General features: G+C 39.3%; 1 protein-coding gene across 1 annotated transcript in view; it reads left to right on the forward strand.

Annotated features, from left to right (window-relative positions):
- Positions 1 to 257: 257 nt before the first annotated feature.
- Positions 258 to 21,373, forward strand: part of TRPA1 (transient receptor potential cation channel subfamily A member 1) — a 54,591-nt gene continuing 33,475 nt past the window's right edge. The window contains 7 exon segments of the mRNA XM_049633278.1: positions 258 to 490; positions 6,374 to 6,533; positions 9,819 to 9,994; positions 14,655 to 14,762; positions 17,648 to 17,756; positions 17,941 to 18,086; positions 18,500 to 18,636. Coding sequence (XP_049489235.1) covers positions 380 to 490; positions 6,374 to 6,533; positions 9,819 to 9,994; positions 14,655 to 14,762; positions 17,648 to 17,756; positions 17,941 to 18,086; positions 18,500 to 18,636 — 947 coding nt within the window. The 5' untranslated portion in view covers positions 258 to 379.

Here is a 21,373-nt window from a genome sequence, read left to right on the forward strand (position 1 = left end):
GTTGTGCGGTGGGCGGTTCTTACTGTTTTTATTATAAAAGATTCCAGATTCCTTGGATCCACACTGGCCTGACACCATGACTTAGGGGGTGCGTTGCCGCGGTCGCAGGTCGGACAGGCGAGTCGTGCGTGCTCTGGGCCCGAAGCGACGAGCGGGGGACAGTCTCGGCGCGGCCACCCCTTCGCCGCGCGCGGACAAGAGGTCTGTGTCCCTGCCTCTTCCCGGTGTCCCTCCTGCTTCCTGCGCTGCAAGCGGCCCCGGGGCCGAAGAACCCCTTCCAGAAGTTCTCTCGGCCTCCGGCCGCCTCCCCACAATCTCTCGCCGCAGGTGCTCGCGCACGTGGGGAGCAGCTGGCGCAGGTGGCGACGGGGTGCGGTCGATGAGGCGCAGCCTGAGGAAGATGCTGAGCCCTGGGGGTAAGCAGGAGCCCCAGGGCGCCGTCTACCAGGGCGTGGAGAACGGCATGGACGGCCGCAAGGACTCGCTGAAGGTACCCTAGGCGCTGGGCGGTGGGGACGGGTCCGGAGCACGGGCGGGGGCGGCTCTGCTGAACTCTGCGCTCCTTCGTTCAAGGTTTCCCAGCCGGCTGCCCCGGGACCCGAGGGCGCCGAGCGCCGCGAGGTGGGCGGGTGGGTTTCAGGGCGTGTGTGCGGTGCACTGGGGGCCCCGAGGGGCGCGTTAGCCAGGCGCCCCCGCAGTCTGCCGGGTCCTTTGTGTTTGTCCGCTGGTTTGCGCGGCCCGCCTTTGCTCACCGGCGGGCACCTGCGGCTTCGGGGACTTACCCCAAAGTACCGAAAATGGCGGGACTGGCAGTTCCTCCAGGGAGTGGGGGCTTCGGGAAGGACTGTGAAAGAGGAGGCCGTTGGACGCAGGGTAGGTGGTCTTCGCGAGACCCCGAGGGCTAGGACGGGTTTCTGTTGTTTGCACGGTTCCCGGGACACCCTGACCTCCAGAGAGGCAGGGCGCAGTCTGAGCGCCGAGGCTGTTGGGGGCTCTGCAAACCCGCCCCTGGCTGTCTTCACGTGGTCGGCGGGAAGAAGGGTCTCTTTTTAAGCGTTAAAACGTCCCAAGTGTGTCTCCCGTGCCCCACCTGGAATCCCTTTCCACGGTGGAATCCATGTTAACAGTTCCTTGTGTATTTTCCAGAGCGCACAGGGAGGGAGACGCGGGTTGCACAAATACACGCCCGTGACTTACTATGTTATATTTTAGAATACTTTAAAGTTCAGCACCTGGAGGTGTACTTCACTCTTATTCTGCAGCTTTATAGTAGTCTCTTGTATGAGTTTATCATTCATTGGTCCAGCAAGAGTGGACAGGGTTTTTGTTTTGCATCACAGGTAGATGCAGTTTCTTTTGTCAGTACATTTAGTGAATATGCATGTATGTAAAAGTCCCAGCAGGATCAAGAGCTTTAATTAAAAAAAAAAAAAAAAAGTTTATTTTTGAGAGAGAGAGACAGACCGTGCAAGACGGGCAGGGGCAGAGAGAGGCGGGGAGACACAATTCGAAGCAGGCGCCAGGCTCTGAGCTGTCAGCACAAGCGGCTCAAAGGCATGACCTGAGCTGGAAGTCAGACGCTTAACCGACTGAGCCACACAGGTGCCCCAAGAGCTTTAATTTTGATTGAAATCACCAGATTGGCACTGCTGCCAATCATGTAAGTCAGGCACGTGTAGTAAGTCAGATAAACTGACAAACCAGACTTCCCAAGGTGACTCTGTTTGCACCTCCAGATTGAACACTTTTTTCCTCCTCCTTAGTATTAGAGTATTAACCGGCATCTATTGGGTTAACCCAAAGACCTGAGCTCTCCAGTTGATTTCAAGCACTAGGATAATGTCTTCGGAATTAATATTATGGAATGGAAGAAAATTTTACATTTCAAAAATCGCATCCGAGATCCTTCACTTACCAATGTGGTTTTGTCTTAGATATTTACCGGAGGTTTTCTGCAGCACAAAGTCTCAAACTTCATTTTCTTCATGGTTTTTATCTAACTGTCTTTAGTTTTATTGCCTAAGTCAAGTGGAGCCATTTAGGTTATTTGAGACTTTTAGAAGCCACAATAGAGCTTGTAGTTTGAGGGATTTATGTATTTTATTATGTACAATAATTCCAGATCATTCTGTAGAAATGTCAGTGGTGAGACTAATTACAAATAAGTACGTATAATACTGTGGAGAGTTCTTACTCTAAGGATTTCCTTATTAAAAAGATATGGTGTATATTTTCTCCAGCCTAGACCCACTATTTCAGGAATACTAACAAAATCAAAGGATGGGAGAAACTTTACAAGATGAGAAATGTGGGAAAAGAACCATCTGATGCTTTTAGCTTTTTTTCATGACTTTCTTTTTTTAATTTTTTTATTTTTATTTTTTTTAACGTTTATTTATTTTTGAGACAGAGACAGAGCATGAACGGGGGAGGGTCAGAGAGAGGGAGACACAGAATCCGAAACAGGCTCCAGGCTCCGAGCTGTCAGCACAGAGCCCGACGCGGGGCTCGAACTCACGGACCGCGAGATCATGACCTGAGCCGAAGTCGGCCGCTTAACCGACTGAGCCACCCAGGCGCCCCTTCATGACTTTCTTTCAAGAGAATTAATACATTAGCATTTGACCCTTCATTTGCTACAGTCTTTCACCTAGGTTCCCTCTTTTTTACTCCATTACTGCTTGTATGTATTTCACTGAGGCAACCTGGAACAAATGTATTTGATATCTCTATTTTAAAGGGCTTAGAATTAACTTCTTTAAAAGTGATCTAGTCCATCATGTTCCATAGCTAGTCATATAGTTCAGAAATCAAGAGAATCTGAAGTAACTCTGTGACCATAAAAAACTATATTGAATGTATAATAATTTTCTCTAAATGACCTCCTTGGCTTACTTTCAGAATGTTCTTTAAGCAGTCTCTTCAAAGCCTGCCTTAACATATCATGTACTGAATTCAGACTGTTGAGCACATCTGATGAGCTTATATAAAGTACTTAGATGCTCTTTTGTCATTGTGAATTCAGCAGTACTTTGTGAGTGTCTGAACTTAGTACTTGTTCTCAGAGTGTGTAATTGGGTTTGTGTTGACTGCACATCGCTGAGCAGACCTGTGAATTGTTCTTTCTGGCACCGTGGGGTGGGCAGTGTAATCCCTTTATTATCACTGGAAGAACATCACATTCAGTGGCTAAAATACTTCCAAATGGAATTAGACAAACCCTGCCTTTGCTGGGTGAGACATTGAGAATTCGCTTATTTCTGTAAGAAATGCATTTTAAATTTATAACTGAATCTGTAAATTTGGAAATGGTTGGATGCTATTCTATCCTTCATCCACTAAAATTATGTGTAGCTTACATAGAATTTAGTAGTTGAAAAGTGATACAATGTATTTAAAGGACTGTCCTGGAAAAGTGATTTATTTCTCTGGGACTATTTCATGATAACAGAGCAAAACCCAAAGTTCAAAATTTTAAGGGATTTTGTTTTATTTATTTCAGCCTCACATTTGATGAGTGAATGCTAATATGCTCCATGTGTATTAACTGTTTTAAAATGCATTAGGTACAGCACACCTGGGTGGCTCAGTTGATTGAGCACCTGACTCTTGATTTCAGCTCACGTCATGATCCCTGGGTTAGGGGATTGAGCCCCACGTTGGGCTCCACTGAGCGTGGACCCTGCTTAAGATTCTTTCTCCCCCTCTCCACTGCTCTCTCTCTCTCAATAAAATAAAATAAGTACTTTAACACTTCATTTTATTTCATGTGTGTCAAATGTGACTAGTCATAGCTAAAGACAGAATTAAAGCAAGTACCTGGATCATCTGTTTGAAGAAGGTTTCAGCATTCTCAGGAAGTACTTATTCTACAGTGGTTTCTAGGACTATTATCTTATAAAATGTTTTGCTTTTGGTTCATGTAATGAAATATTAAGAAATATCTTCAGAAAAAAATCAGACAAATGTCTTATTTGGTCACATATTTGCAAAGCTGAAAGGGCCATTGAGAAATAATTTTAGTACATATATTACCATAGCAATGGAATGAGGTTCCATTAATTTTCCACATTGCTTTTTAAAAAGGTAGTCTGGGGGAAATTCTGCAGCGTATAATGGTCCATTTGGCCCCAGCTGCTGCTCTGTAAGAGCTCTGGGTCTTATTTCCTTCCTTCACTGTCTCTTTCTGGCATACTTATTTACATGTAGAAAGTATCAGAAAATAAGTATCCAAATGTGTGGTACACATTCAGTACAGACAGTGTGAGGAAAGAACTAACGAGTGTTTTTCAAACTGTTTTTTTTTTTTTTTTTTTTTGTCTTAGAATCCCTTTAAACTTCAAATTGAAGATTCCAAAGAATGCTTGTTTTGGGGTTAGAGCCACCAATATTTACTGTATCGGAAATTTTTTAAAAATGGAGGAAAAGGGAATCCATGGCACACATTCCAGCAACTGTCAGTGCTGTAATGTCCCCATATGTCCTGTGGCCTGTTATTGGGCACTTTTGAGAGACAAAGCAAGACCAGGCTAGAGAATAGCATCTTGTATTTCTCATGAAGGCCTCAAGGACGAGGGAGAATTAAGGAGGGCATTGGATTGGAAACAAGAAGAGAGAGAAGGGCACGCTTCACTCTGGTAGACAGCCTGGTTTAACTCTCGCTAAGTCCCCCATGAACACAGCACAGCGTGGGGCTAGAAGAGGTTAGCTTCTGCAGTAGAACACTTGTACACCGTTCAGGGACATGCCAGGGTTTGGCTACAGCCTTATTTTGGGGTCAAAATCTGCAATTTGGCTTTGGCAAGCAAATATCAAAATACCTAATTCAGTGCAATTTCCAGTGTCTCCAAATTGGTTTGTAATCAATAATACCATCCTATGTCAGCAATATAAAAATGTTAGCGATAGAATAAGGTATGTCATTCATATTTATGGATCATACCTAGTACTCACTTTCAAATATAAGGGGGAATTCTAGAAGCAACTTTGAATAATTCTCTTATCAGTCAATTGAAGTATAATTTATAAATGAGTATAATTATTTTGAAAATTCTTAATTTTCTGTATAAAACCGATACTAAGAATTCTCCAGTAGTTGAATAGGGAACTAGATTGTCAGCTAATACAGATCGTAAGAGAGGATCCATTAATTAACTTTTAGAAAAATGGAATATACTTTTTGATCTGAAGTATTTATGAAAATTTAAATAATGCAAGGCAGGATAATAGAAACAAGTTTATCACATGAAGGCTTTTAAAAAATTTTGTTTGCTAGAGTAACACTAATAACATCAAATAAAATTATTTTTGAAGGTTAGTTTTTAGTTACCTTAGTCTGTTTAGGCCATGAGATTTTTAGAAAAGGTTCTGTTTGGGAATTTTTCATATCTTGTGAGAATCAAAAGCAGAATGTCAACACTGTCCCCACAAACTTTACAAGGAAGAATTATGATTATGATAAATCATCCTCAGTCCGATCACAATAAAGAATTTTAAAAAACAGGAGGAAAAGAGTGTTAAAAACAGGTATTCATAAAAGCTCACACTCCTCCCTTGACATCAGTGGAAGTGAGCGTGTGCTTGGAGTTACACTTTTATAGGCCAGTGACAGCATCAACTGTGCCAAAAGCTTACTGAGCTTACTCTACAAAGTCTGTTCTTATGGTTTATGATTAAAGCATTTACTGTATCAGAGTTCATTCTGTGATGATGGTTTTTACCTCAGCTTTACTTTCTACTGTATGTTGGTTTTTCCAACATTCGCCAGTCAGCCAACATATATATTCCATGCGTCTCCGGTTCAAGTTCTCACTTTGCCATTTAGCATGCCTTTGGGCAAATTGTGTCACTTCTCAGTGTCCTGACATCTGGTCCTAAGTAAGTGCACAGAAATGCTGGCATTTCCAGTGTGCAGAGAACAATGAGGAGGTGAACCTGACCTGAATTGGCCTGGTGCAGGATTCCAGTAGTCAGAAGAGGAGGAATTACTTAATCCCAGGGCAGTGAGTGGGCAGTTGTTTTAGGGTGCTGACCACGTAAGTTACATGACTTGATCCTTGCATTCATGAAAATCTTTTTATCTAACCAAAATCCCCCATGCTTTAATTTAAGTACATTTTCACCTGACAAAGAAAACTTCTCTGTATTTTCACTATACTTAGTATTTCTTAGATCATATCCCTTACAATTACTTCAAAACTTTTCAAGCATTTACTTGTACCTTCTATATGTCTGTGTGCATTTTGTGTTCTTTAAAAAATATTTTATCATAAGCATGATAAATAGTTTTGGATGATAGTAACCGTTTAACAGTTAATCTGTATTGAGTTTTATATATACTTATTGGAGGTAACAATTTTTTCTATGCTTCCAGGTGGTTTTTGAAGGAAGTACATGTAGATTTAACAACTTGATGAAGAAACGAAAGAAGTTAAGCAAATACGATGACGTGAATGCATCCCCTCTGCACCATGCTGCAGAAGAAGGTCAAGTGCAGCTGATGGGGATGATCATCAATGACTCCTCTTTTGAAGGTGACAAAATGTTATAATAAGTGCTACATAAGTCCATCATCCGTTAGATTCATTGGAAAGAGTGGTATGAAGTAATTTTGAAGGGCATATTAGTTCCAGATTATAAGGGACCTGAATATCTTACTCAGGAGTGTGGTTTGCCCTTTGGGCCAGTGTTCCTCAAATGTTTCCACTGAGGTCCATGCTGAATGTGGAGCCTGCTTGAGATTCTCTCCCTCTCCCTCTCCCTCTCCCTCTCCCTCTCCCTCTCCCTCTCCCTCTCACCTCTTTCCCGCTCACGTGCACTCTCTCTCTCAAAAAAAGAATATATATTTCCACTGAAATACTGCAAAGGATGGTACAAATATCTGGGATGCTATACAACATGAACAGATTTCCTTCAGATGCATTTTATGTATTCTTCTCTATTTCCATTGAGGTCATTCTGCACTTAAATTTCATATCATTAAATAAAATTGAGACTCCAAGAAGATGGAACATCGTCCCCTAGTTCAGCCTTGTGCATACACCATCTTGTTGGAGAAACTCAACTGTAACAAGGAAGGGGGATGCCACAGAGATTTAAGCAGTGAGATGTTATGATAAGACCTTCATTATTTAAGATGATTCTATCAATATTGTAGAAGATAGATTGGAAGTGGAAGCCCAATGAGAAAGCTATCTTAGTAGCAAAGAAAAGGTGAGAGTGCACCAGGGTTTTGAGATTGGAATAGGGAAAAAAAAAAGAATCAAGAGCTCTTTTGCATGGAGAGCAGACAGTGCTTGATAAGAGATTTGACGTGAAGAGAAAGTGGCAAGTGGTTGAACTGACTTTGAGATTCCTGATTTAGGAGATGAGGCTGATAGTATAGCCATCCAGAAAAGAAGGCATATGAAAAAAAACAGGGGCACCTGGGTGGCTCAGTCTCTTGAGTATACAACTTCGGCTCAGGTCATCTCGCAGTTCACAGGTTCAAGCCCCGTGTTGGGCTCTGTGCTGATGGCTTGGAGCCTGGAGCCTGCTTCAGATTCTGTGTCTCCCTCTGTCTCTGCTCCTCCCCCATTCGCACTGTGTCTCTTTGTCTCTCTCCCTCTCAAAAATAAACGTTAAAAAAAAATAAACAACAGAAGAAAACTCAGAGTAAGATGTGAGGAATAGTGAATTTGGTTTGGTCATACTGAGTCTGAAAGACCCAGAGGACAGCTACTTGAAAATGTCCAGTAGATTAGTAGATTAATAGCTAGTGTTCTAGTAGACTAGAACTCTAGAAGGCAGGGAGCTGCCCCCACAGGGCCAACGAGGCTGTGGAAGTGCATGGAGATCCTTTAGGAGGCCATGAAATTGCCCGCAAAGGTAGCTAAGGGTAGAGCACAAATACCGAGGATCAGATGGCAGAAGAAAAACCAACAAGAGGATGGTGAGATGTGATGGATAAGATATTAATGGTACACAAGCCAAGAGAAGAGTTTTTGGATAGATGAGTAATGAGAAATACTGTATCAAAGAGATCAAATAGAAGTAAAATCCCAATAATCCTTATATTAAAAGGCCTCAGTGACCTTTGTAAAAATGATTTCTGGAAAGTGATGGAGATAAAAGTCAAATTCAAGTTATTTACTGAATGGGAATTTATAATTTTAAGACCCTATTTAAGTTGGGGCTGAATGAAATACTTGAGTGTCCTGATCAATCAAAATGATCAAATAATGTGTACGAGTATGAGGGAGAGGGCGTGTGTGTGTGCGTGCACACTTGTGTTGCTGAGAATGAGGTACTTGGGTGAATGAAAAGAATGGAAAGATACATTCTAAAAGGAGCAAAATGAGGGGTGGACACCTGGGTGGCTCAGTTGGTTGAGCATCTAATTCTTGATTTCAGCTCAGGTCATGATCCCGTGGTTGTGGGATCAAGCCCCACATTGAGCTCTGCACTGGGCATGAAGCCTGTTTGGGATTCTCTCTCTCTCTCTCTCTCTCTCTCTCTCTCTCTCTGCCCCATCCCCTGCATTCCTTCTCCCTCTCTCTCTGTCTCTTGCTCAATAAATACATAAATAAATAAACGAACATTTAAAAAGAAAAAGAAAAAATGTGAAATGTGGCTGCAGCATGGTTCCAGATGGTCCTCAAATAATATTTGTGACTGAATACTTTCCTCACGCCTCAGACATAAGAATATTTTGCCACTAATTAAAAAGCATATAGTCAAGTCTATTTTAGAACAGATGTAAGACATTGTGGTATGAAAGGGCATATTCTTAGGCTGAGCCCACAGGGTAAATAGTACAATATGTTGTATCCTAGAAATAAGTGGGAACCACATATGGCATTGGGAGCACAGGCCCTAATTCCAGTCTTCTAGTTTATTAGTGATATGTCTTTTTTTCTCATTAACATTTTTTGAACCATTGCTATGGGCCAAATAACTCTACTAAGATCTTCGAAGACATGATTTGATACTCTTTTCCCCCAAACATTGTGAAATATATCTATTTAAAATTTTTTCTTTCCCCTTTCTTTCCTCCCTTCCCCTCTCTCTTCCTTTTCTTCTTCCTTCCCTCTTACCAAATTTGAATATACTAACACTGAGGTTCAAAGAGGTAAGGCAGTTTGTAGAACTCTGTACTAGCTATGTAATGTTGGCAAGGTTTTGAAACTCTCCAAGGCTCATTTTTCTTTATCTTTCTGAAAAATGTTCATGGTTCCTTGTGGGCCCTTAAAGGGTTGGGTGCAATAATGATTGTATAGAACTTAGTAGAGTTCCTGGCATATAGTTTCTGCTTTTAGGTGAGCTCAATATTTTATAACTATCCCCAAATTCATACCACAGATAAAAGCTTGTAGCAGTAGGAGAATCTATTTCTTACGGATGCTGCAGACAGACATCTAACTCATTTGACAAAGTCCATGCCATACGTCAGCATATCTGCTGTATATTCAGGTGTCCATTAGATGTGTCTTAAGAACTGAAGCAATACTTTAATTAACAATTTTTTAATGTTTATTTTGAGAGAGAGCAAGTGAGCAGGGGAGGGGCAGAGAGAGAGGGAGACAGAATCCCAAGCAGGCCCTGTACTGTCAGCATGGTGCCCGATGCGGGGCTCAAACTCCTGAAGTGCAAGATAATGACCTGAGCCAAAATCAAGACTTGGATGCTTAACTGACTGAGCCCACCCCTTCATTTTATTATACAGAAGGTGAAGCCTGTGTTAGTAGCACTTGGCGCTGAGCTTTGAAGTGAATAGGCATCAGTAGGTGTTGGATATAGTCCAAGCAAAATCTAATCCTTACTTTGGTGTCTTTTTCTAGTGCTGAATGTGATGGATGATTATGGAAATACCCCTCTGCACTGGGCCACAGAAAAAAACCAGGTTGAAAGTGTTAAGTTTCTTCTTAGCAAAGGAGCCAACCCAAACCTCCGAAACAGCAACATGATGGCTCCTCTTCACATCGCTGTGCAGGGCTTACACAATGAGGTGATGAAGGTAAGGCTTGTGCCATCTCCCCATCATAGCATGGGATAGGACCCACGTCCTGTGGTCTCTGCCTGAGCCAGAGTGGCCAACCTAACCTTACCAGAGCGAATGGAAATAGTGGTAATAATGTTGGTTTTACTTCTGACCAGCCAATGATGATTAATGATGATAGTCTTGCCTTTATGCGCCAGCATTTTCTAAAAAGATTCATATATTTTAATTTTTTTAATCATCATTAAAAGAAACAGAACATTGTAGTCAGACTGTTATTGTCCCCATTTCATAGCTGAGGAACTGAGGCACAGATAGAATGAAATAATTTGCCTAATGTTGCATAACTGGTTGGAAGCAAGAATTAGTAATTTTGTTCTCATTTCCATGTTTGTGAGTTAATGCTTTACTTTTTTTACCTGCCTGATTTAATGATGAAAAGGAAGACAGTGATGAGTGCTTCAGTGAACACAGAAAACATAATTGTGATTTACGACTTTTGTTAGAATGGACGACATGCCTTAGTGTCTGGCATGTCTTAGCAGAAGAAGAACCATACTTTCAGGGAATTTATTTTTTCCAAACCTTCAGAGTGAGTTCTGTCAAATAGTGGGGATACTGGTGAATGTCTAAAGGGTAAGGTTTAGTCCAAGGCTTTTAAACTGCATCGCAGAGTTTCATAGACACATTAGAAGACACACATGCTTACTTAAAGGGCAATGAAATTTACAAATGGAATATGTTCCAGATATCCATTTCTATTTTTTTAATATAGTTTATTGTCAAATTGGCTTACATGCAACACCCAGTGCTCATCCCAAGTGGCCTCCCCAATGCCTATCACCCACTTTCCCCTCTCCCCCGCCCCCCACCCCCATCCACCCTCAGTTCTCTGTATTTAAGAGTCTCTTATGGTTTGCCTCCCTCCCTCTCTGTTCCCCTTCCCTTCCCCCATGGTCTTCTGTTAAGTTTCTCAAGATCCACATATGAGTAAAAACATATGATATCTGTCCTTCTCTGACTTATTTCACTCCGTAGAATACCTTCCAGTTCCACCCACATTGCTGCAAATGGCATGATTTCATTCTTTCTCATTGCCAAGTAGTATTCCATTGTATATACAAACCACATCTTCTTTATCCATTCATCAGTCGATGGACATTTAGGCTCTTTCCATAATTTGGCTATTGTTGAAAGCACTGCTATAAACATTGGGGTATGTGTGCCCCTGTGCATCAGCACTTCTGTATCCCTTGGGTAAATTCCTAGTGGTGCTATTGCTGGGTCTTAGGGTAGATCTATTTTTAATTTTTGGAGGAACCCCCACTGTGATTTCCAGAGTGGCTGCCCCAGTTTGCATTCCCACCAACAGTGCAAGAGGGTTCCCGTTTCTCCACATCCTCGCCGGCATCTGTAGTTTCCTGATTTGTTCATTTTAGCCACTCTGACAGGTGTGAGGTGGTATCTCAGTGTGGCTTTGATTTGTATTTCTCTGACGATGAGTGACGCTGAGCATCTTTTCTTGTGTCTGTTAGCCACCAGATATCCATTTCTAAAGAAGGCAATTTGGAACTGAGAGTAAGTTTTCCTAAGGAAATTATACTGCACAAAATGACTTGGATTTTGTGCTAAGCCACATATCTTAGCCAGTTCAAGTTGCTGTAACAAAATACCATTGGCTGTGGGCCTTAAATAACAAACATTCATTTCTCACGGTTCTGGAGGCTGAGAAGTCCAAGGTCAGGGCACTAGCAGTTTCGGTGTCTGGTGAGGGATCACTTCCTGATTCACAGATGGCTGTTATCTTAGTGTCCTTGCAAAGTGAAAGGGGTTAAGAGAGTTTTCTGGGGTTTCTTTTATATGGGCACTAATGCCATTCTTAATCACCTTCTGAAGGCCCCACCTCCCAGTACCATCACATTGAGGATTAGCATTTCAACTTTTGAGGGAAAAATTTCTGGTCCATCATACCACACGAAAACCTACCTTGTTGATAAATTACCAAAGAAATCCTAGGGGTGTTCTTGAGCTCCATGCCCCTTTTAACCCAAACACCTTCCTCTCAGCCTCTTGGGTCCTTGGGTTCTTGAGGCCAAGCATAGAGGGTGTGAGGGGAGCCTGCGTTCTGCTTTCCCACTATAACTTGTATATAGCTCTACCATAATACTTAACACATGATGTTGTAATCAAATGTTCATTTGGTTTTCTCTTGCTCTGGCTGGTTATCCTTGAAGGAGGGACTGTGTGCAACTAATATAAATCTCTCCAGTTCTCACCTGGTAAAGGATGGCTCTTGAATAAGTGAATGAATGAGCGAATGGGCATTTTGCCCGAAGGAGAATGGAGGAACTTAGGTATCAGCACCTAAGAAGATGGGTCAGGACAGCCCCTTGAAGAGGTTATTGAAAAGGCCTTTGGTAGTAAACTGTTTTTTAATTGTCTGCATTATTTTTGAGCCAAATGCTCCTTCTCTACCATTTGCATTGGAAACTAGTGACTGTGGGGATTCCCCTCCCCACCCAGAGAGGCCGCATATTTCCTCAAGGAACTCTTGTGCTTCCTCTGAAGGCTCTTTTCAGAAGCAAGTGCCCAAGTACTCAGTTAATCTTGACTGTGAAAGTTTGATTTGGGAATTCAAAGGCAGGTAACAGTTGAAAGGCTGTTAATTAGATATCAGAAATCTTCAGATACAGAAACGTATCACATAGAAATACAAAATAGAGTTTAGAAATAAGCCCATAACTGATTTATAAACTAGATGGTGTATATAACAGAATTTCCTGGTGACACAAGAACAAGAAAAAAAGCTGGGTTATAAGAGAATTGAAATTAGTGGTCTCTCCTTTGCTTGGTCTTACCAGTCATAATAACTTCATCAAAAAGTGTCTCCAAACCCCTTTACTGAACCAGAGATGAAGAGAATGGAAGGAGGAGGAATTTTGGTGTGTTTATGTGCTTACAAACAAGCCTCTGGGGTTACCCTTCCCAGTTGCGCCCCTGGGTCCGGCTTGTACCTCACCAGCCGTAATGTAGAATGCTTCTCCATTGTCTCCTTGGCTAGCCTTCCCCCAGGCCTTCCACCACTGCCTAGATGGTTGTAAAGTAAAAAGTTGTTATTCACATGTCACCTCGGGTTCTTGTGCAGACACCAGTGGTGTGTTTAGTGTTCCGTGGGACGCGTTGGCCTGGGGGTTAGCAGGTAGTCTGGCCTTTGTCCTTAGGGCTCAACCCTTAAGTATCCAGTGGTTTGAGCCTCCCATGAGGCTTCCTGGATTTTTATCAAAGGGACCTCTGGAGGCCTCACCTGCAAACCTCCAGACTTGCCTGGTCTTGAGTGAATCTGAAGTGGGCACAGTTTAGTTGCTCTCTCTGGGACCTCTGCCACATAGAATTTTACACAGCTTTATGAAAAACTGTGCTTATGGTAGTAAGCAATAACACCCTAATAAGTGCCATAAATCTATGGTCTCTGATTCTAAGAGGGCAAAGAGAAAAATCTTATAGACTTGGTAGGTTACTTTGCATGAGAATCTAGTGTTTGTTGAGAACAGAATGTGAAAGTGCCTGAGGTTCACACTGAACTTGTGCTCTCATTTTCTTTCATCTGTCAATAATTTTCTACGTGTTCTTATGTACTAAAATCTCAATTTAATTTTGGTTTATGAGCAGAGTTAATTAGGAAGCCTAATTCATTTGCTGATCTATCAGGACACGTTCTATTAACAAGGAGTTCTGTGTGATTTTTTTTTTTTTAAGTCAAGGTTTCTAGCAAACAGCTTATTTAATAAATTCTTCTTAAGCAATTTAATTGTAAGCACATATTATAGTTTTATTATAGTCTCACCATGAGAGAAAAGACCTCTAGGAGGCCAACTCAAAGATTTCTGTCTTGGGAGAGACGTTTATATGAGATAATTATTGTTAAATTTAATATAAAATGAAGACTGGTTAAAGATCTATAGATTCTTGGCCAATAATCAGCTAGAAGTCAGCCAGGTGAGGGGGCAACAGGTCGTTAAGTTCCATCAGAAAAATTGCGTAACCATTTTATCAGGAATGCTAATTTATTACATCCTACAATAAATTTCTGTTCCAGACTAAGTTTGAATGAATTGAGTTAACCCATACCAGCATTATGTGAACTCTCTTTTCTATGCTGAAGAGAATGGAGTTTTAATTGACATTTCCCACAATACTTGGAACAGAGGTACAAGAAAAATGGCTAGAGAGGAGAAAGCAGCCTTTCCTCTCCCTCCCTGCCTCGCTTTCACTCTCCCTCTTCTTCTTCCCTTCCCTTTCCGCTCCACACTCACATATTCCAGATGGTTCCACAGATTTATTTTCTTGAAGATATTAGTCAACATAGTTCATTTAATACAAGTGAAAAGTATTAAGTGAGCTACGTTTACTAGCATCCATAATTCGTATTCTATTTCCAGTTTCACAACTCCATATTGCCTAAATCGATGTGATAAAGAAATCACCATTATTTCATCTTTTTGAGAAACTTACGTAGTACCAACTATGTTGTGCCAGATTCTGTGGGAGAAAGATGAAAAAAAGATGAATAAGGACATGGTCCCTAGCATGCAGGTGCTTATAATCTAATGGAAGACAAGTACCGTGTTTGGAAACTTGAAAGCGAACTTTCTGACCGTTATTCCCCTCTTTTGTGTAGGTCTTGACTGAGCACAACACCACTAATATTGATTTGGAAGGAGAAAATGGAAACACAGCTGTGATAATCGCATGCGCCAAAGATAATAGTGAAGCACTGCAAATCTTGGTTTGTGTTTTAACCCCTGTCCCCATCTTCTTTCTTTCCATTAGGATAGCATGAGTCATCGGCATTTATAACAGCTCTCAGCTTCTCTTCTTAGCAAAATATAAAATGCAGAAAATGTCAGAAAAAAAGTTCTCCATGTTTTTGTAGTTATACACACCCCTTAAATCTTAAGTCCATCTGAAATCGCTTACAGAAGGCTAACAGGAAAACAATAAGGAAAATACAAGTGAAAAGAAAGTATGGACAGCAGAAATGAATATGAAGCTGGTGGTCAGGCGAGACTACAAAATACAAAGTATAGTGGGTTGTGTGCTAGTAAAAGTGGATCTGAGCTTCTGAATGGTCTAGGGAGAGAGAAACATAGTCAACTACAAACTTACTGTTGGGCTCATGAAATATAAACCAAGAGAAGAAGCCATTCATGTTCGCAGGACTAGAAGATTCTCAGAAAGGGAGCCCTGCATGGCATAATGACCAAGGTCCTTAACCACAGCCCTCTTCTAGCCCTTTCTTCCTGGTGAGATTTTCTGATGTGATCCACAGAAACTCTGGAGATGCCCATCTAAATGACTGACTACGTCGTGTCCCTTCTGAGTGTGGTATTAGAATTCCAGAAAATAGCTTTCTTTCAACTATCCCTTAATCACTTGTATGTTATTCAGGCCAGGTTATATATTTTTACCACTTGATTTTTTTTCTTCACTATCCCAGAGAGTAGGAAAACAGAATAAAAATAATTTTAGAATAGCTTTCTGAATATTTAAATTTACAAATATGTTCTAATGTGTTTGTTAGAGGTTTTGGAGGAAAAAAATACATATTCCTATAAGATGTCATGATTGGACCAAAAAGAGAATAAAAATAAGTTAACACTCAAGCCAAGAATTTAGAAAAAGAGCCCCAAATAAAACAAAACTGTAATAAAGGAATAAAGTTGAAAACAAAAATTAATGGCTTTTGGGAAAAAGCCATTATCATTATATCATTATCATTATATGATAAGTCAAGAGTTGTTTCTTTGAAAATGATGATAAAATAGAGCTGTTTTTGGCAAGTCTGAATAAAACAGAAAAAGATAAAATGCAAATAACAGAGGACTTTATTTGGATATGGTGGAGAATTTTAAGATGATAAAAGATCGCTGTGCATAATCCTATTCTAAAAATGGATGAGTAGCTGAAAGGAATTGAAATTTAGAAATTAATTTAAAAATTAAAGACCTGTAGAGAACTATAAAAAAGTTTTAAAAATGCATTATTAAGCTCTGGAGCCAACTAATTTATAAGCTTTTGTAGATTTTACAAGTTCTTTCAAATTTTCAGGGAAAAGTTTCCATTTCAAGTAACTGTTTTATATCACTGGAGAAGAGTGAAAACCTCCAGCTTAATTTTAAGAAGCAAAAGTAATAATAATTCCAAAATTTGACAGTTTTCCTCAAAAGAAAGAGACCAGTTTTACCTGTAAATAAACATAGATGCAAAATCTTAAAAATACTAGCAAATTGATTGAAATAGTTAAGAGTAACACATAGTACCATGTTGGCCTTATCCAGGGAACGTACAGATAGTTCAGTATTGGATGATAGCACATCAGTTGAGCTGAACCAGACCAAGTGTGTAATTACATCCATTTGTTTATTTTTAAATGGATAAACATTTGTCTATAAGGTATTCTTACAAATTTGTGAGGAAAAGAGAGTGCTCTACAGAATATTGGCAAGGGACACATGAAGTTTAATTAATTTCTCTAATAATGAAAAAGAAACCCATTAAAACAATGAGATCATTTTTTCGTCTCCTAAATTGGAAGGACGAAACAACCTTATTGATGTTCAGGGTTAGAGAAATTTTAATGAATCAGAGAATTTCATTCACTGTGAGTATGAATATTTTTGATTTACCAATTCCAATTCTTGGAATACATTCCAAGGATATAATTAAAGCTATTACTGATTTTAATGCTAGTGTTACATACATATATACATATCGATATAGGTACATATCTATGTATATCGATCTATCTATAGATATATATTGGAGAAAACTGAGAAAAAAAGTTTAGTAATAGAGATTTTATTGTATAAACTTTTGTGTGTCTAAAAATGGAATATGTACTTAATAAAATCATAGTTTTAAAGAATGTCATTAAGTAAAATCTTTTTAAGCAGTGTGATTACACAGTATACACGTAATTACTTTTGCAAAGAAATAAGACAAATATCTCCTACAACGTAAACCAACACTGTGTCTCAAAGGTGAGTTTCCAGGTAATATTAGCCTCTTCACACTATTCTGCTTTTTCAAATTCTTTACTTTTGTGAAAATAAAAGGCACTTAAAACTGAAGTTCATTGATGTATTAAAAAATGATAGTTGAAAATGATGGACTCAGATCAAGATAACATTAGATTCGGTTCTTCTATTGTCCTTTTAGCAGAGTATTTCCATTAATGAAAATACTTGATTTTCATAGTTTAACAAGAGTGCTGGTCTTACCACTTATAAATTTTACATAAGTGAGAGGAAAGAATCTGGGAAATATTATCACGTTATTAACATAAAGAATTGAGCATGGATATAGAAGTCATGGTAATGTTTTAAACATTTCATTAATTCCATTGAAAAATGTGTTGACTTTAGTTTGGAGTGTAAGGATTATGTTTATGTCCACATTGTTACTTCATCTTTGGAAATATAAAATGTCTCTAGTTCATTATCCTAGCCTACTTCCAAAATTACTTTCATGCCTAAATTTCATAGTCTATGAAGCTTTTCTATGTAGTGTTGCCGAGAATAGTGAAATTGTCTGGGAGAGGCATTTAATTCTTGTCTGTCCTTGTGATTTGAGGTTTAACTTGTGTCCTTTGACTTTTTTCTTTGACTCCAGTTAAATAAAGGAGCTAAGCCATGTAAGGCAAATAAATGGGGATGTTTCCCTATTCATCAGGCTGCATTCTCAGGTGCCAAAAAATGCATGGAAATAATATTAAAGTTTGGTGAGTAGAGGCTTTCGTACATTATATATTGTAAAGAATCCTATTCTGGTGGATGCTATTAATTTGAAAAATATTTAATAGAGTTTATACACTTGCTTCTATATAAATCTAAATGTCTTTTTTCCCCTAAAATTCCTCTTATTTATTTATAATAATTGTTGTCTTGAATTGTTTTCTTCTAAAGGTGAGGAACATGGATATAGCAGAGAGTCTCATATTAACTTTGTGAATAACGCAAAAGCTAGTCCCCTCCACATGGCGGTTCAAAGTGGTGACTTGGAAATGATTAAAATGTGCTTGGACAATGGCGCACAGTTGGATCTGATGGAAGTAATTGTTCACATTCTACATGCTACTTTTATTTAGAATTGTCATAAATTAGATTCCAAAATGCTTTATAACTCCTTTACATTTAATTTAGATTGAAGTAGGTATTATTTTTTGCTGCTCATGTAGAAGCAGAACAAGAAAATATCCCAAATTTAAGCCTAGCCAAAGAATTTTAAGAGCTACCCAAAACAATTGCAAATGCAAATACAGTACAGGTAATGATACTGATAATGACGGTAGAGATACTGAGATGTTAAGAGCTATCAGATTGCATGGAAACAAAATTGCTAGCCATGATTCTTATATCGATGCTTGATTTTGTTGACTTGGGAAGAAAAAACCCAGAGCTGAATTTAGGTTATATCCTTAAATTTGGACTTAAATATTGGTTCTGGTATTAAACCTCTTTGCAGAATGGGAAGTGCACACCCCTTCACTTTGCTGCCACCCAGGGAGCCACTGAGATTGTTAAATTGATGATATCTTCCTATTCTGGTAGCAGTGATATCGTCAATGCAGTGGATGGAAATCAGGAGACACTCCTTCACAGGCAAGTTTCCTACCTATCATTGTGTGTACACATTTTCAGTCTTCATGTATTAAATTGTACGCTGCCAGAAAAAGTTAGTGCTTATAGTAACAGATTCTATAGTTCAGAAGAAAATAACATAAAGATTCTGTGTTTCAGCTGGAATCTCTGTGTTCCTCTAAAATTAGAGCGTTAAATAGATTTTCATAAAATAAAATTTCCAGTGGCATGTTCTGGATCATTTCTCAGGCCAGCGGAATAGGCTCAAGATGAATTCTCTGTATACGCAGGAGGTCAACAGACATGTCATTTCCAAGCCTTTTTCTAATCTGTTTCACTTCGTCATATGTGTCTTCTCATGTTTATTAGAGATAATGGAGCAGATACATAGGGGTGTTCCACTTTTCACACCCCATTACCCTTTCCACTCACCCTCACAATTACAAATGTTTTCAAAGCATCCAGTTTTAGGAAATGGTCACCAAGCACCAAACAAGATAAATGTGTGTGGGTTTTTTTGTTTTTTTGTTTTTTTTTTTTTTTTTTGAGGCTTAACAGAAATACACATCAGAAAAAAAAAAGCATCTGAAACTGTAGGCTTACTAGATGGTAGGACGGGAAACAGGCAGTGTGGACTGAGTTCAATTCCTTTTGGAAGACAAGGATTAAATGCTTCCTGTGTGAGTGAAAGAGGTAGGCAAGATGAGTCTTCCCTTTCTCTCTCTCTCTCTCTCTCTCTCTCTCTCTCTCTCACGCACACACTGTGAGTATGCAGAAGCCCTGAATGGCAGGAAAGAGCTGAGTATTCCCAATAGGTAACTGGACCAGGAAATCTACACTATCCCTCAGGGACAAAGAAACTCTGGCTACCAATAGAAGATCTAGTTCTCAACTAGGGAGGTGGATATGAATGTCCACACTAGTAAGAGCACCAGCCACAATGAGCTATGTGCGAATGGAAAGAACCTCCCACTTAGGATGTGTTTGCAAAGTAAAATTTCATAGCAATGAGGAGAATTTATAGAGGACAGCAAGATCAACGAAAGGGTAATTTGCTTCCAAGGAAATAGAAATAATAGAGCAAGCTGAAAATAATTTGAAAATAAGGCTATTTAAGATGTTCAGAAATTTAAAGGAAGGAATAATCAACTATGTGAAAATAAGTAGATTAAGATGACAGATTATTAAAAACAAATTGGCATTTGGAATAAAAGACTGGTGATATGAAATGGCTGATCAGAACAAAAACAAAAGATAGATTGACGTCCACACTGGAGAGTCTCAAATTGCTGCCCCTTAGAATCATGGGGGTAGTTTATAAAGTCCTCCTGCCAGTTCATATCCCAGATTACATCAGATTCTTCACGATGGTCTTAGGAACTTTTTAAAACTCTGTAACTATTTCCAGGTTATATCCAATTTAGAACCCCAATGATCTGGATATAGTGAAAATGTGTGCATTTAGATCACAGCTTTAATGTACAAGTATGCATAAGAAGAAATTATTTAAGGAAAAAATCCATTCACCTTACCCATAAGTGTCTTTAGCCTGGTGACTACTCTAGTTGGACATACTCACCTTGGATTGGCTGTAGATTTCTTGGACCAATTCAGTCCAATTCTAATTAACCTAATACTGATTTAGAATCCTGGAATATCCTTCTAATAGCCAGTGACATTTGGAGTTTATCTTGAACTTCAAAGGAAGTTTTGTTCTTTGGGCTAGAATTCTTTTTTTACCACAGTGCAAAGACCTCGGTACATTATTCTAGCTGAAACAATAAGCTTTGGAGTAAGGGGAATGGGGTGCCAGCCCTACCTGGCTACGTAACATTTGGCAAATCATTTACCTCTCCAAGCCTCAATGCTAACATCTACCGAGAATGTGCATTTTTAATGAACTCCCAGGTGGTGCCAGTGCTGCTGGTCTGCAGCCCACACTTTGAGTAGCAAAGCTCTAGACTGGAGGGGGGGGCGGGTACAAGAACAAATCATATGGGGCTCATAATGTTATTATTCATTTCCCTTCAATTACTAAACAGGTTGAATGTAATTTAAATATAAAACAACCTCTTGTGAATTTGGGGTGAAAACTGACAAACTGATTCTGAAATTTATATATGAGGCTAAGAACAGATGAGATAATCTTAAATAGGGACAAAGAAATTACATTTTCATACGAAACATAAGCTTTCAATTGCTATGGAGGCACTTTACTTTAGATTGAAAACTTTGGTTTGCTTTATAAATGTCATTTTGTGACTGGCTGTGACATAATGCCACAATGACTTCAACTCTCCCCATAATTTGTTTTTGGCTTCATAAAACCTTAGGAAAGCTAATGCTTTGTTAACTTTGGTGAAGAGAGGGCATTTTGAATATTGCAGGTGAATTGTAGGTGCACCTTGCATGCAACTGTTTTTTCCCCCATGATCACAGTGATAACAACCTGTTCTTTTGTCGTTTACTTTAAGCTCTTAGGACAGATGTTACTACTCACTTCACATGTTCAAGATGATTTGATGAGGACATAACCACTTTACTAAAAGATGAGGAAGAAAATATTGTGATGTGTTTGAACTTTCTCAATTACTATTACTTTGAAAATATTACCCTAAATCACAATCAATTATAAATTTTGAAAGGCTATTGATTTTCTAGCATTTTATTATGTTGTTAAGTGATAATGCAAATAAACTTTTTGAGTATAGTATAGCTTTATTTTATATATTTATATCAGTAGTACTTTAATGTGCTT

The sequence above is a fragment of the Panthera uncia genome, chromosome F2 (genome assembly GCF_023721935.1).
Source record: "Panthera uncia isolate 11264 chromosome F2, Puncia_PCG_1.0, whole genome shotgun sequence".
NCBI lineage: Eukaryota > Metazoa > Chordata > Mammalia > Carnivora > Felidae > Panthera > Panthera uncia.